The sequence below is a fragment of the Hyperoodon ampullatus genome (genome assembly GCF_949752795.1).
Source record: "Hyperoodon ampullatus genome assembly, chromosome: 10".
NCBI lineage: Eukaryota > Metazoa > Chordata > Mammalia > Artiodactyla > Ziphiidae > Hyperoodon > Hyperoodon ampullatus.
This window is the reverse complement of record NC_136923.1, coordinates 66,787,926-66,804,475: the sequence shown is the minus strand read 5'-3', so window position 1 is coordinate 66,804,475 and position 16,550 is coordinate 66,787,926. Positions and strand designations below refer to the sequence as shown.

Here is a 16,550-nt window from a genome sequence, read left to right as displayed (position 1 = left end):
AAATATAAGCAATAAAAAAACTCAGTTTTGCACATGAGTAAACTGACACAGATGCTTAACCACTTGTTCAAAGCCCCACAGCCAGGGGTTAGGAGCTGCCTCCAAACAAAGCCATTTAAAATTTTACCATTTTATAATCAAATGGGACCTAATCAAAAACTTAAAAGCTTTTGCACAGCAAGAAAACCATAAGCAAAATGAAAAGACAGCCTATGGACTGGGAGAAAATATTTGCAAACAATGCAACTGACAGGGGCTTAATTTCCAAAATATACTAACAGCTCATACAACTCAATGACAAAGAAACAAACAACCCAATGAAAAAATGGGCAGATGACCTAAATAGACATTTCTTCAAAGAAGACATACAGATGGCCAATAGGCACATGAAAAGATGCTCAATATCGCTAATTATTAGAGAAATGAAAATCAAAACTGCAATGAGTTATCACCTCACACTGGTCAGAATGGCCATCATTAAAAAGTCTACAGGGCTTCCCTGGTGGCACAGTGGTTGAGAGTCCATCTGCCGATGCAGGGGACACGGGTTCGTGCCCTGGTCCGGGAGGATCCCACATGGCGTGGAGCGGCTGGGCCCGTGAGCCATGGCCACTGAGCCTGCACGTCCGGAGCCTGTGCTCCACAGCAGTGAGAGGCCCGCGTACTGCAAAAAAAAAAAGAAAGTCTACAAATAACAAATGCTGGATAGGGTGTGGAGAAAAGGGAACCCTCCTACACTTTTGGTGGGAATGTAAATTGGTGCAGCCACTATGGAAAACAGTTTGGAGGTTCCTTAAAAAACTAAAAATAGAGTTACCATATGATCCAGCAATTCCTCTTCTAATTTGAAAAGGTACATGCACCCCATGTTCATAGCAGCACTATTCACAATAGCCAAGACGTGGAAGTAACCTAAATGTCCATCGACAGATGAATGGATAACGAAGACGTGGTAAATATATACAATGGAATACTACTCAGCCATAAAAAAGAGTGAAATAATGCCATTTGCAGCAACATGCATGGACCTAGAGATTATCATACTAAGTGAATGAAGTAAGTCAGGAAGGCAAATACCATGTGGTATCACCGATATGTGGAATCTAACATATGATCCAAATGAATTTATTTACAAAACAGAAACAGACTCACAGACATAGAAAACAAACTTATGGTTACCAAAGGGGAAAGGGGGTGGGGGAGGAATAAATTAGGAGTTTGGGATTAGCAGATACAAACCACCTGATAAACAGCAAGGTCCTACTGTATAGCACAGGGAACTATATTCAGTATCCCATAATAAACCATAATGGAAAAGAATATGATAAATAATATATATATATCTGAATCACTTTGCTGTACATCAGAAACTAACATAACATTGTAAATCAACTATACGTCAGTAAAAAATAAAGTAAAATAAAATTTTATCATTTTAACCATTTTTAAGTGCACAGTTCTATGGCATAAAGTATATTCACAATGTTATATAACCATCACTATCATCCATCTTTGCCTGTGCCCTTTTTCCCCCTATTAACACTGCCTCCCTTTGTTCTTTAGGGCACTTTTAACTATTTAAAATCAGAGTAAAAACTTTTCTTGAGCAAAAACACTGAAGGAACCTGGAAGTTTAAACTTCCAGGCTGGGCTGAATACTGAGTCAATGTCCTCCCTTTCCCATCTCCTCAGCCAGCTCTGTTTCCTGTAGAGTTTTTTATTGGCTAATAATAGTTGGGTATGTTGTTTTGAACAGGAATACATGCTATCATGTCTGCTTGTTCTCACACTGAATAGGAGCTGTTTAGTCTCTTCCTGCGGTTCCTTGGCCCTGTGAGGCAGTGATCTAAATGGTCCAAGTGCTGAGGAGCTGTGTACCTGCCTGATGGGTTAGAGCACCACCGGGGTAATGTCTTCTCTCCGCCTTGTACTTGGGAAGTGATTGTGCTTTGTCATCCTTCACTTCTTCTTGCTGCCAGGAGTCCAGCTCACTACTTTCAGTTTCACTTTGGGCTTTAAAAGTACTCCTTAATCTTTCTCTGGTTGAATTTTCTGTATAATACAGGTACAAGTAAGCAGTTTTGTTGGTTTCGCTGTGGGATGAGTTGGAATGTGTGAAAGGAGATTTGGGAGGGGGATGGATCTGCCTAAGTAGGGTAGCTGGACTTTTCCACTTGCTACTGTTTCTCCTGTGCTGGTCTCGAAGTCCTGTTTGATATCAGGCAGAGCCAAGTGGCGAAATATGACACAGGCTGAGGATGAGCATTGGCAATTGTCCTGAGTGCACAAATAGTCTCTTCCCTCCCAAGCATATTTTACAGCCAAGTGAACAGAAGACAATTCAGGCTGTTTGCCTGAGACCTTTGGCAGAAAAATTATCTTTATAAAAAAGTGGCCACTTTGTTTTTATAAAAAGTTTCAGAAGAACAAAATGCAACCTAGGCTTATTTCTCTCTCCCTTGTTTTATCTCTGATCCCTAAGTGTAAGGCTGATTCCAGATGTACTCCTAAGTCTGCTTGCGGGTGGTAGGGTCTGGGCATCCCCAAGTTCGACCAGTCACATATTCTTCACTTGAGATCAGTGTCAGCTAGATAAGGAAGTTGCCGGAAAAACTGAAGTCTAAGCCTTCCTATTGAATGGTCAAGTAAACAGGCACAGTTTGGACCCTGGCCCAGCTCTGCTCCATGTAAATTTTATCTAGCACACACATGACGGGCCAGCAGTTGGTGGTGGTGTAATTCCAGTCATGACTCACTAATACTGCAGGCCGCCATTGCATGAGGCTTGACCTGAGGTAGCTGCTCTAAATATAGCCTTCCTTTCTGGCAGCTGCAAACACCTGGAAGAGCAGGCAGGCCCCCAGCAGAAAAGTATTTGCTGTTAATAGCATGTCTGTTGAACAGTTGTGTACTGTCAGAGCTTATTTCGTGCTATGTTTATACATAATTAAAAACAACCCACTGGATCCATTGGCTTATGGTTGGGTTATGTTTAGAAAAATGCTATTTGTGTTGTTATTCTGTGGGGACTGGGGATGATGGCACTAGTTTGAGGAAGACCATAAGAGAAATGGTTAATGTAATTACCGACAATTTCTTTGATCTTTAATGAACACAGCTAACTTAAACCCCTTAGCGGCCTTTGGTCTCTGGCACTGAAGAACCAAGCTGTCAGTCGTGTGATTCTGTTCAGTTAGGGACTCTGGTTTGTGTGCTTGGTAGTTCCTTCTGACTTAAGGGGGTTTATAAGTAATTGAAAAGAACACCAGGGACTTCCCTGGTGGTCCAGTGGTAAAGAATTAACTTTACAATGCAGGGGACATGGCTTCGATCCCTGATCAGGGAGCTAAGATCCGACATGCTGCGGGGCAACTAAGCCCGTGCGCCACAACTACGGCACTTGCACGCCTCAGCTAGAGCCCAGATGCTCTGGAACCCGCGCACCACAACTACAGAGCCCATGTGCCCTGGAGCCTGCGCGCCACAGCTAGAGAAGAGAAAACCCACATGCCACAACTAGAGAGAAGCCAGCGCACCACAACAAAGAGCCCACGCGCCACAGCGAAAGATCCCACGTGCCTCAGCGAAGATCCTGTGTACTGCAACTAAGACCTGATGTGCCAAAAATAAATTAAATAAATAAATAAATCTTAAAAAACAAAATAAAGAACACCACTATTTACAAAATGGTGTTAAGACCTCACCAAGATCTTACTTTTTACCTATCAGATCGACAAAATTCCAAAATGTTGGAGAAACACTGTTGATGAGCAAGTGGGGAAATAGACACTCTCATACTTTCTTGGTGGGAGCATTCATTAAGTATGTAACTTTTTTATTGAGGGACGTTTAGATATATTGATTAAAGCCACAAATATATGCCCTTTGACCCAACGGTATCACTTGTAGGACTTTATCCTACAGATGCACTTGTATGTTAAACTATGTGTGCTTAAGCTTATATATGGAAGAATTAAAGATTGGAAGCAAACTCAAAAGTGGATTGGTTACCTAAATAATGATATATCTATACAGTGGATACAGCTGTAAAAAACAATGAGGATATTCATTGTGTACTGACTTAGAAATGTCTTCATGATACAGTGTTAAGGGAATAAAGCAAAGGGCAGTGTGTAATATGTTACCAGTTGTGTAAGAAGGGGGGAAATAAGAATGTATATCATTCGCTTGTATGTGCATAAGGAAGTTCTGGAAGGGTATTTAAGAAAGTAATATGAATAAATGATTACCCGTGTGTGTGTATGTGTGTGTGTGTGTGTAGGAAGGAAGAGAAAAGATGGGTATTTTTCATTGTATGAAACTTTGAATCATGTGCATGTATTGCTTTTTAAAAAAAATAAATAATTAGGTTTTTTTTTTTTTTAATGGAGCTTCTTTGGATTTTAGTCACAGATGCAGAGGAGCTCTCTTTTAATTGACTTCCTTACTCATACTTGCTGTCCTTGTGGGTAAGAGGGGAATTTCCTCACATTGTTGCTGATGGTGCTAATAATGTTTGTTACTTGCTATGTGGGTACCTTGGGAAGAAAGTGATGCACAAGTTTTTGGTCCTGGCGTTTTTCCTGTTGTTCCTCAGCCAGAATCAACGATTCTGAAGATTAACATACCAGGAGCCATCTATATACTGTCTATATATGGGTTCTATAGGTTCCTTTTGTTTGACAATTAGGATAATATGCTCTGGAGAGGACTGAAGTCTTTTGCCTTTTCTCTTTATTTGTAGGAACCTACAAGCAGCAATTGGCGCCTATTATGACTTTGAGAGCCCAAACATCAGTGTGCCCTCTATGTCCTTTGTTGAAGATGTCACCATAGGAGAAGGGGAGTCGATACCTCCTGATACTCAATTTATAAAAACATGGCGAATCCAAAATTCTGGTAAATGTATAACAAGCAATCTTCCTTGCCCAGTTTTCTTTTTCTTAGTAGTTAAAAGAAATAAGGAAGTGTTTTAGCTTAAATTATGTGATTGTGTAACTCTGAGCTTTTCCTTATACATGATGTAGAATTTTCTTGTACTGGTATGATGACCCAAACACCAATAAAATACTCCCTAGATTAGGAAGAATTTAGGTCTTGATGACATTTAAACACAATTCAATATTCTTTTTTTTTTTTTTTTTCCTGTGGTACTTGGGCCTCTCACTGTTGTGGCCTCTCCTGTTGCAGAGCACAGGCTCCGGACGCACAGGCTCAGCGGCCATGGCTCACGGGCCCAGCCGCTGTGCGGCATGTGGGATCTTCCCGGACCGGGGCACAAACCCTTGTCCCTTACATCGGCAAGCGGACTCTCAACCACTGCGCCACCAGGGAAGCCCCCCCTCAATATTCTTTTGATACCAGGAACTAGGCCTGTGTGTGGTGGTGGTATTGTCTCCACCTGTACAGTTCCACTCCGTCATTTTATTTCTGCTCTAATTAATCTTGCAGTTATTTCCAGCAAGCTAGAGGAGGTGCATCCTTGAATGGAACAAGGTAGAGTTGTGAGCATATGCTCTTTTGAAAGCTCATTTCTTTGCAATGACAAGGATGATTGTATCTGAAATTTTCATTGAGCTATCTATTTGAGATGTTAATATCACTTTGAAAAATTGGGTAAGAAGTGTAGGGATTTGCTCAGAATAGAAAAGATGGAAAGATTGAGAAATTGCTTTTTTTAAAAAACATTGTTTTGACATACTGCTGACTTAACATAAGTTAACCGTAGTTCTTTGAAAATAGTATCTGAATATGTATCTAGTAACTGTTTATTATCACCTTTTACTTGTTAAATTCTTTTCTAATGACTTTTTAAATTTGAGTGAGTTTAGTATTTCTTGTCTCATCCAGTAACAATTTATGCTGACTAGGTGAGGATGTTTTAACTTCCTTATTAATGAGGATTTACAAAAGAAATTCTAAGAGATGGAAAACTAGACAAAAGGAATATTTAGCTAAAAGTTTGTTGGTGTCGGGGAACCGTGTCTAGTAAGGTAATCTGATGTGAAATGATATAAAACTCTGGGGACTCAAACCTATGAAAGTGACCTTTTATTGGACCCTGTTTACTTTTCAGTTCTTTATACTTCAATTCTTTTATGATGGGGAGAGACTGGCCAAGCTAGCCTTTTATATAATAATTGATGTACCAAATTATTATTCTTAGTTTTTCTGGCTAATTTGGAAGTAACTTTACCTTGGATGAAGGTTTGGTGTGTCACTGAGCAAAAGCACATAATCTGGATTGACCCAGTGTTGTAGATGACTGGGGACATCAGTGGCTTTGTAAAGTTTCATTAGCTTCTTTTCTCTTTTGGTTATAACAGTGTGGTGCATTGTTAGTTTGAGAGGCATATGGTAATACAGGAAAACAGCCATTTTTCTATTTTTCTTGAAATTCTTGTTCCAAGTTTGATTATCTTTACGTTGTCTAATTTCTTTCTCACCTTTCTTAGTGTTGTCTGCTTTTAAAGATATTAAAACAATCTCTTTAGGTCAGCTTTTATTCATCATATTCCTTATCTGAATTACTAAAATCTGTGTTACTGGTCAAAAATGCTTCTGAAACCTAGCCATGAATTTTTAAAATGAGTAACGTTTGTTTAGAAAGTATAGCTTATTAAAAGTTTTGTTTATTTAAAAGAATTAATCCAAGACCTTGTTTACTTAATGGTGAAAACACTGGAAATGGTCTGGCTTTCCATGGGTTCTTTATAGTGTTTTTAAATATTGAAAGTTGTTAGAGTACTGTTGAAATGTTTTAAATACCATCTTGCTGCAAAATAACCATTTTATATTTCAGAAAGCCTCTTGAAATATCTACTCACTAGACAGTTCCTTGGGTTAATGGGAGATTGTAAGGGTTTGATATAAAATGGCGAGAATGTCAAATCAGAACCCCAAAGAGCCTGCCTTTCACCTTGACTTGGAGAAAATTTGTTTTAGTGGGGCTAGCTCTTTTTCCTCCTGCTTTTGCGTAGTAACTCCAGTTTAAAACAGTCTCTGGGTCTGCATCCTTTCTTCCTGTAAAAGGACATTTTTGTTCCTGTGCACCTCTTGAAAAACTGGGCAACAGTTGCTAGAGATTTTACCTTTCAAGGTACTTGGAACAGGTAGGTTTTTTATTCTTCTGGAAATCGTTCCATCAGTTGTAAAATAGTTTTGTGTCTGTAAACTAAATGCTTTCCATTTGATTAAGAAGAAACTGGCCTCACATAATTAAGTGACAGGTATATGTTATTAAAGAGAGAGATAAGGAAAGAATGCACAGGCACTGGTTCTTTGGCATCATCCTAATCTGGCCTGGGTTTTTTCTGGAAATAGAGTGGTAACACAAAGAAGTAGGGTAGGCTGGGACTTCCCTGGCAGTCCAGTGGTTAAGGTTCTGTGCTCCCAATGCAGGGGGCACGGGTTCAATCCCTGGTTGGGGAACTAAGATCCTGCATGCCTCATGGTGTGGCCAAAAAAAAAAGAAGTAGGGTAGGGCTTAGCTGTTTCTCCTCAGGCTCTCTTACTCTCATTCATAACCTTCCCTAAGAGATAAGGGCTCACTGAAAGAGTTTCATAAATAATTTTTCACGGTGCTTCTCTACTGTCATGTTTCAGGCATACCAGGAATTCAAATTTACAACAGATGAGATTGATAGGAACTGCATATAGCTGTCCCAGCACCTTCCCCAAAGAAGATAAATGTCACACATTGTTTAAAATTAAACACCTAATATTGTTTAAGTCCTTATATTCAGATCATAGAAAAACTGAAGTGAGACATTTAATGACATAGATGCAGAATCCCAGGATCCAAACTTTTGGTACTGTGTAAGTTTTAGAAGTTTGGGAAACATGACCAGGAAACTTTACAGTTGGAGTTTAAAATGAAAATTTGAAACTGTCCCTCTGAAGATGAAAGGAGACAATTCTCTTTACCAGCACTTACAGCTTCTCAGTTATTACAGCCATGCTCTGCTGTCCAGCTGTGGTGAGTGTTAAACTAAGCATATTATAACTCTGGTGTTTCTCTGACGTTAATGAAGTAGTTATGATTGTTATATGAGAGAGTGACTTCAGAGTCATCTTTATTTTCTAAACTATGTAGAAGTGAATATGAAACAACAGTTGAGGGAAGAAAAGAAACTTGAGAAAGAACAACTGTTCCCTCCATTTTTCTTTTGACTCCTTAAAATAGTTAAGTTTCTTATGTTCCAGTCACTCTATCAGGTACAGGAAGAAAATGGCAACAAGATCAGTGAAGGTCCCTGTTTGCATGTAGCTTAATTTGAAATGCAGTCTCTAAAGCTACAGGGGTTAAAAAAAGAGGGAGGGGGTCTTCACTGAGGTTTGTCTTCTGTCTTGCTCTTTGGATGTTCCTTGTCTCCAAACTATTTCTATAATCACTTATACCTAGTAAGTCTCAGACTTTCTGGAACTGATGGACTTTTATTTTGTTTTTGCCATGCTCTCTATCATCTCAGAATTGCCACATGACAGGTTTCTTGTTTTGTTTTGACTTTTTATGTTTTTTAATAAAATTATATTCCATGATAACTGGAGAATCACAGCCTTAGTCATATGTGTGCTTGCAGTACTTAACTTGGAAAGTCATAAAACACAGATTAGTCTTTCTTTTCTTATATATGTCTACCCCCCCCACATTAAGCCAGTTGTAACAGACTTAATTTGAAGTGCTATTGTGTTATACTTCTCAAATCCAGATTTTTCCGGTATGCTTAGCCTGGTAGGCCCATCAGTATTTCCCTTCCTTCTGTATCAAGAGCCAGTATCAGTGACCTTTTCAGAACTACCTGACCTGACAGTTGGGGGCTGTAAGAACTATATGTCATAATAAATTGTTGGTAACTCTCAGAAGGCAGATGATTGGTTCTTCATTTTATAGCAGATTAACACTTTAGAGTTGATGGTGTATAACTCTTCTAGTTTTTTCAAGAGGCTCTCCAAGTACCACATCAATAGGGTCTGACGTACTAAAAAGAACAGGACCATAGCCTCATAATTGTTAATCATTTAACATTTTACCAACTAACTCAGTAGCCTGGGAATACAGCAGTACTCCCTCTTTTGCACAGATGAGAGATCCAACTGTCTCAGCTGCTTGTGCTTGTCTGCCTAGGACAGCCAAGTATTTTCCACACCCAGACAGTCTTGGTTTCCCTTGTTTTCTTTAAAGTTCGAAAACAGACACATTCTTGGATTTTCATATAAACATTGTCTTGTTATAGATGTGTGTGTCTGTGTGTGTGTGTGCATGTGTATGTGTGTCTTTTAAAGAATAATTGTGAATTCAGCCCTATAATAGTAGTTTAATTTTCCTCTTGGATCTTGGTCTTTGAAGAGACTGACATTTTCCAAGGTACTTCACGTCAACTGCTACTATTCTTGACTAAGACAAATATGCTTTTGCCAGGCCATAGACTGCAGAAATGAAAAAAAAAGAATTTTCATGTATTGCCAGTGTATCATCCACAACCTTTTCCACAGCAGCAGTTGCCCTTTATAGTGTTAACTTAAGAGGGCACTTTGCTGGCAGAACTTTTTTTAAAGAGGGTCTGACAGACATGGCGACCACTCCTCCATCTGCTACCCCTAAAATCCAAGAGCCACAGCAGGTGCCGTTCATTATGGGGCTGAGATCTCAGCAGTAGAGCATTGGTTGCTTTTCTCTCCAGTTCTCTTTTTCAGTAGTAAACCATCAAGTATATCAAAACCGGCCTGGCACTTCACGAACAAGGTACTGAGGAATCCTAGAGTGCTGTTAGGAGATGAGTTTCAAGCATGCTGAAAGTCCTTCCATGTCCAGCTTTTCATGGTGATTTGCTTTTATAATGAATGTATGTATCTCAATAAAAAGATATATAGAGCTTTCTGTATATAGTAAAAAGGAGTCTGTTGGAGAGACTTCACAGGAAAGATCACATCTAGTCACTGTGTGGCTACCTATGACTGGTCAGAAGTCAATATATTGATTTCTCATTTGAGTTAGTTTACATGAAAATAGGTGTACAGGAGTGGGAACCAAATAAGACTGTTGCCACTTCCAAAGGAGGGAAAGACATTCCTGCCAAAGCCATTTCTCTGTCTTGCCATTCCTATTCTTTCTACAAGCACCTCTTGCTGGTGTCATCACCCCTGAGACAACAGGTCATTGTACTGTTATCAGGGCCCACTGTTCATATTTTCCCCACTACTGTTTGAACCTGAAAATGAAACTTTCACTTGACTCCTTTGTCTTATTTTCAGTCTTTTGACCCTCGATCTTTTCATTGTTAGGGACTCCAGAAGAAAAGTCATACATCAGGGAAAAAGCAGTTCTAAAATGAAAATTATACAGAAACGATTCCTCTTTCCTCAATGGAAAGTTTCATTCTCTTTCCTCGATGGAAAAACTGGGGACAGTCAGACATATTTTTACTTTGAATGTCAGTTTAAAAGGTCAAGTGCAAATGGGCACGTGTTCTTAGTAGAGAAAGCAGTCTTCCAAAGATGTGGGCCTGAGCTTCATTTCCATGGCTCTTTTCCAACATCATTCTTAGGTTCTACAGATTCAGTGTGATGTGTGGCCTTCCCTGCATCACCCAAAACACATTTTCTTGAGGAACTGCCTTGCTTTTGCTGTGTGTGCTTTCTCTTAGGGATAGACTGCTGGTCAGAGGTTGCTGACTCTGATTCTTTCTGACCAGTGAGGTGTTATATAGCTCAAAGATATGTGGATGGGTTTACATATGTGTGAGAGACAAAGAGACCTCTTCTACAGTTTTGTAATGAACTGCACTCAGCATAGGACCATTGATTGCCTAACATTTTTTTCTTTTGCTTGAACTCAGGGGCAGAGGCCTGGCCTCCAGGGGTTTGTCTTAAATATGTCGGGGGAGACCAATTTGGACATGTGAACATGGTGATGGTGAGATCGCTAGAGCCCCAAGAGATTGCAGATGTCAGCGTCCAGATGTGCAGCCCCAGCAGAGCAGGAATGTATCAGGGACAGTGGCGGATGTGCACTGCTACAGGACTCTACTATGGAGGTGAGTATGTCCCTGTGCAGCCCAGGGTGAAGGAATTAAGGTAACATCTTACAGCATCCCCAGTTGCTCACAGAGCTTGTCAAATTATGTAGCAGGGTGTGCTCCCTTTTAAACAGCGACCCCATGCGGGTAAATGACTTGAATTTAATGACTAATTGGTTCAGTCTAGTGGTCTCCTTTTTATACTAGGAATTTAGTTAAAGTTTAGTGAAGTGTAATGAGATATATATTGCATTCTAAACAATGATTTAGTAGTGCTGCTATTTTTATTATATAATCTAGTAGGTGCTGTAAGAATACTGAAGGCAGTCCTTGTTCTCCCAGTCTCTAGACAGAAGTTATATAAAAAAAGATAATGCACAAAATGTGCATACTTCTCTCCACCTGATGACCTGTCAAGATGCTAGTACCTCTCACTCCTTCTTTTTACTGCCATACTTTTTGGACAGAGTGATTTACACTCATTGTCTCTTCTTCCCATTTACTTTTTTTTTTTTTTTTTTTTTTTTTTTTTTTTTTTTTTTTGCGGTAGGCGGGCCTCTCACTGTTGTGGCCTCTCCCCTTGCGGAGCACAGGCTCCGGAGCACAGGCTCAGTGGCCATGGCTCACGGGCCCAGCCGCTCCTGCGGCATGTGGGATCTTCCCAGACCGGGGCACGAACCCGTGTCCCCTGCATCGGTAGGCGGACTCTCAACCACTGCGCCACCAGGGAAGCCCCCCATTTACTTTTATTTTTCAAACCAGTCAGTCCTTTACCCACTCCAGTGATGTTTATCAGCAACTACCCAGTTTCCAAATCCAGTAACCACTTTCCAGTCTTCATACTAACTGACCCTGTATCATTTGGCACCAAACTCTAAATGTTTTTTGAAGTGTATACCTTCTTAGACTCACATGGTACCTCTCTTGTTTCTTCTCTGAATGTTCTTTGTCTAGTCTCATTTTTGCCCTGGGACTACAGACATACCTTGATTTATTGATGTTCGCTTTATTGTGCTTTACAGATAATTTTGTTTTTTACAAATTGAAGATTCGTGACAACCTTTCGTTGAGCAGGTCTGCTGGCACCGTTTTTCCAACAGCATTTGCTCACTTTGTGTCTCTGTGTCACATTTTGGTAATTCTCACAATATTTCAGACTTTTTCATTATTATTATATTTTTTATGGTGACCTGTGATCAGCAATCTATGATGTTTCTATTGTAATTGTTTTGGGGTGCCACGAACAGTGCCCACGTAAGACTGTGAACTTAATTGGTAAATGTGTGTGTTCTGACCTTTCCACCAATTAGCCATTCCTCTGTCTCGTTTCCTCTCCTTGGACCTCCCTATTCCCCGAGACACAACAGTATTGAAATTAGGTCGGTTGATAACTCTACAGTGGCCTCTAAGTGTTCAGGTGAAAGGAAGAGTCACACATCTCTCACTTTAAAAACTAGAAATGATTAAGCTTAGTGAGAAAGACATGTCAAAAAACAAGATAGGCCAGAAGCTAGGTCGCTTGTACCAAACAGCTAAGTTGTGAAAGCAAAGGAAAAGTTCTTCAAGGAAATGAAAAATGCTACTCCAGTGAACACACGAATCATAAGAAAAGTGAAACAGCCTTATTGCTGATACGGAGAAAGTTTGAGTGGTCTGGATAGAAGATCAAATCAGCCACAACATTCCCTTAAGCCAAAGCCTAATCCGGAGCAAGGCCCTGACTCTCTCCAACTCTGTGAAGGCTGAGAGAGGTGAAGAAGCTGCAGAAGAAAAGTTTAAAGCTAGCAGAGGTTGGTTCTTGCAGTTTAAGGAAAGAAGCCCTCTCCATAACATAAAAGTGCAAGGTGAAGGAGCAAGTGCTGATGTAGAAGCTGCAGCAAGTTATCCAGAAGATCCAGCTAAGATAATTCATGAAGGTGGGCTACACTAAACAAGAGATTCTCAATGTAGACAAGACAGCCTTATATGGGAAGAAGATGCCATCTAGGACTTTCATAGCTAAGGAGGAGAAGTCAGTGCCTGGCTTCAAAGGACAGGCTTTCTTGTTAGGGGCTAATGCAGCTGGTGGCTTTACGTTGAAGCCAGTGATCATTTACCATTCTGAAAACTCTAGGGCCCTTAAAAATTATGCTCAATCTGCTCTGCCTGTGCTCTGTAAATGAAACAACAAAGCCTGGATGACTGTACATCTGTTTGCAACATGGTTCACTGACCATTTCAAGCCCACTGCTGAGACTTACTGCTCAGAAAAAAAGATTCCTTTCAAAATGTTACTACTCATCGACGGTGCTCCCGGTCACCCAAGAGCTCTGATGGAGATATACAAAGAGATTTTCATGTCTGCCAACACAACATCCATTCTGTAGCCATAGATCAAAGAGTCATTTCTACTTTCAAGTCTTGTTCTTTAAGAAATACATTTTGGGAGGCTATAGTGAATCCTCTGATGCATCTGGGCAAAGTAAGTCCTTCTGGAAAGGATTCACCACTCTAGATGCCATTAAGAACATTTGTGATTCATGGGAGGAGGTCAAAATACCAGCATTAAGAGGAGTTTGGAAGAAGCTGACTGCAACCCTCGTGGATGACTTTGGAGGGGTTCGAGACTCCAGCGGAGGAAGTAACTGCAGATGTGGTGGATGTAGCGGGAGGACTAGAAGCGGAGCCTGAAGATGTGACTGAATGGCTGCAATCTCAGGATAAAACTTTAACCGATGAGGAGTTAACTTTTTACGACCAGCAAAGAAAGTGGCTCCTTGAGATGGTATCTACTCCTGGTGAAGATGCTGTGAAGATTGTTGAAATAACAACAAAGGACTTAGAACATTACATAAACTTAGTTGATAAAGCAATGGCAGGGTTTGAAAGGTCTGACTCCCAATTTTGAAAGAAGTTCTACTGTGGGAAAAATGCTATCAAACAGCATTGCATGCTACAGAGAAATTGCTCGTAAAAGGAAGAGTCAGTCAATGCAGCAAACTTCATTGTTCTCTTACTTTAAGCTGCCCCAGCCTTCAGCAACTCGCAAGCTGATCAGTCTGTAGCCATCAACATGGAGGCAAGAACTTCCACCAGCAAAAAAAGATTACAACTTGCTAAAGGCTCAGATGATGGTTAGTGGTTTTTGCCAATAAAGGATTTTTAAATTAAGATATGTACATCGTTTTCTTAGACGTAATGCTATTGCACACTTAGTACAGTGTACAGTAAACATAATGCACTGGGAAACCAAAAAATTCGTGTGACTCATGGCAGTATTCACTGTATTGCAATTGATCTGGAACCGAACCAGCTATATCTCCAAGGTATGCCTGTCCTAGATTGTGAACTGGGCCCTGTTCATGCTCTGTGACCTCATCCACCCACCTGGCTTCATCTGTCACCAGTACGGCATACATGGTGGTACTCGAAGTCATATTTGTGGTGCAGACTTTTTGGAGTTTCAAACCTGTATTTAAGTGCTCGTGGACAGAACTCCTGGATATTCTGTAGAGTTTTGAATTTTAGTATCTCCTAGGCAAAACTTACATTCTTGTAATTGTCATCCCACTGAGATGATCAGGCCAGAAGGTTGAGTCATCTTTTGTTCTGTCTTATCATCCTTAATCACAGACCAATTCCTATTCTTTTCTCTATATCCTATGTCCTAGAGATCCAGAGAAAAATAAATAAAAAAGAGTTCCTGTCCTCAGGGAGCTCTTAACTGGACTCGTGACCAGTGGGACCTTTGGAGTTATTTCAAGGAGTCCTGGAATTAATTTTTCTCATATATGTTTTTGCAGCCAGTGGAAACTTGAAGTATTTCTCTGACTAAAAAAATTAGAATGTTAGTGTTATCCTTTGTAACATCATTCTTTGCCGAAAACCTTTGTGCCTCCTGTAATGGAGCCAAACTCCTTGGCACAGGGCTTAAAGCTCCTCATGGGGCTTCCCTGGTGGCGCAGTGGTTGAGAGTCCACCTGCCGATGCACGGGACATGGGTTCGTGCCCTGGTCTGGGAGGATCCCACATGCCGTGGAGCGGCTGGACCCGTGAGCCATGGCCGCTGAGCCTGCGCGTCTGTTCCCTGTGGTCAGCAACAGGAGAGGCCACAACAGTGAGAGGCCTGCGTACCGCCAAAAAAAAAAAAAAAGCTGCTCATGATCTGGTCTGGCCTCATTTTCACTTTCATCCTTAGTCACCTCTTTACTCCCCACAGCCAGTCCCCAAAGACACCACATGATTTCACTTCTTCATGCCCTTGCTCATGTTGTTCCCATTGCCTGAAATACCTTTTTCTTTACAACAAACCCCTGCTCATCCTCAGCACCCTGGTGAAGTCACCTTTCCTCCTTCCCTCCTCCCCACTTCTTACTCTCCCCTCTACCCCAAGGAAATACCTACTTCCCTTTCACTTACGCACACGCTTGTTATTATAGTTAACACATTGTGTTTTAGGTGTTTGTTTACTTATCCTTTTCTCCTACTAGACAGCGAACTATTTGTTGAATAAAGAATCAACATCATGTAACAATCATCTATCAGAATGCAGAGATTATTTCTCCCCTCTTCTCAGGCCACCTCTCCTGAGAATCTTCTTACTTGCAAAGTTGGAAATAGTTTCTCCCATTGCTGAGCTCCATTTCATAATCTCTTTCCCTCTCCTTTGCCTCTCTTTGGCACTTTACCTCTTTCTGCCCAGTTAATTTGATGAATGTCTAATATTGCTTTTAAAACTTAAGGTGATACATGTCTCATTTATCTTTGTAACTCTTGAAAAAGCTGAGCCAAGTGCAGAGTGCAGAGTGGCTACTCAAACTTTTAAATGCATGTCAGTGTTTTTAAAGGAGGAGGAGGACAACATACATGACTTTAAAAAAAATTTCTTTGATGCGAAGATACTGCTTCATAGTGTTCTCCCATGCTTGAGAGCTCTAGTCTTATTTTGTGCGTGTGTGTTTTAGTGTTAAATTAAAAATAATTATCACTATATGTGACATTAAAATTTATACTTGTAACATCCCTCTCAAATTCTATAAGTAGGTAGAATATAAATATACTAGCTCTGAAGGCAGTAAAAACCTCAAAGCCTTTCTTGGTCATATAGTCTGTGAGTTGTTTTTCAGGATTTTGAAATCTAATACCTACAAGGGATCTTAATAGTTCATCTGATTCCATGGTTTTCAAGCATTTTTCTTAATCAGTGGAACCCTTTTCTTGATAAAAGTATATGTGAATGCCTCCTCCAAAAAAGAGAAAAGATAAAACTGAAACTGGCTTTGTTGAATTGGGAGCCTCCTTGGCCTGTGTTTACCTGCTTTCTGTCTGAGGTGACCTCCAGGGCTGTGTAGAATATAGTTTGCAAACCCTTCATCTACTCTAATAAAGAATTTAATTCCATTTACAAGCTACCGTATTCCATTGAATTCAGTTTAATATTGATTATAAAACATGTCATGATAGCAGAACTGTTAAATGACTAGCAGAAAGTGAAATATACATAATATACATAAAACCACAGCTGTGAACATGTGAAAAAAATAAGCTGCTATG

General features: G+C 40.3%; 1 protein-coding gene across 3 annotated transcripts in view; it reads left to right on the top strand.

Annotated features, from left to right (window-relative positions):
* The window catches only part of ILRUN (inflammation and lipid regulator with UBA-like and NBR1-like domains), a gene marked incomplete at its 5' end in the record, with an annotated part of 116,432 nt that overhangs the window by 34,283 nt on the left and 65,599 nt on the right, over nucleotides 1-16,550 (top strand). For 2 of the 3 annotated variants that reach the window (XM_079713619.1, XM_079713617.1), the window contains 2 exons: nucleotides 4,745-4,899; nucleotides 10,839-11,036. In XM_079713619.1, coding sequence (XP_079569745.1) covers nucleotides 4,745-4,899; nucleotides 10,839-11,036 — 353 coding nt within the window. The remainder of the gene's footprint in view (nucleotides 1-4,744; nucleotides 4,900-10,838; nucleotides 11,037-16,550) is intronic. The other variant, XM_079713618.1, reaches the window with a different exon arrangement.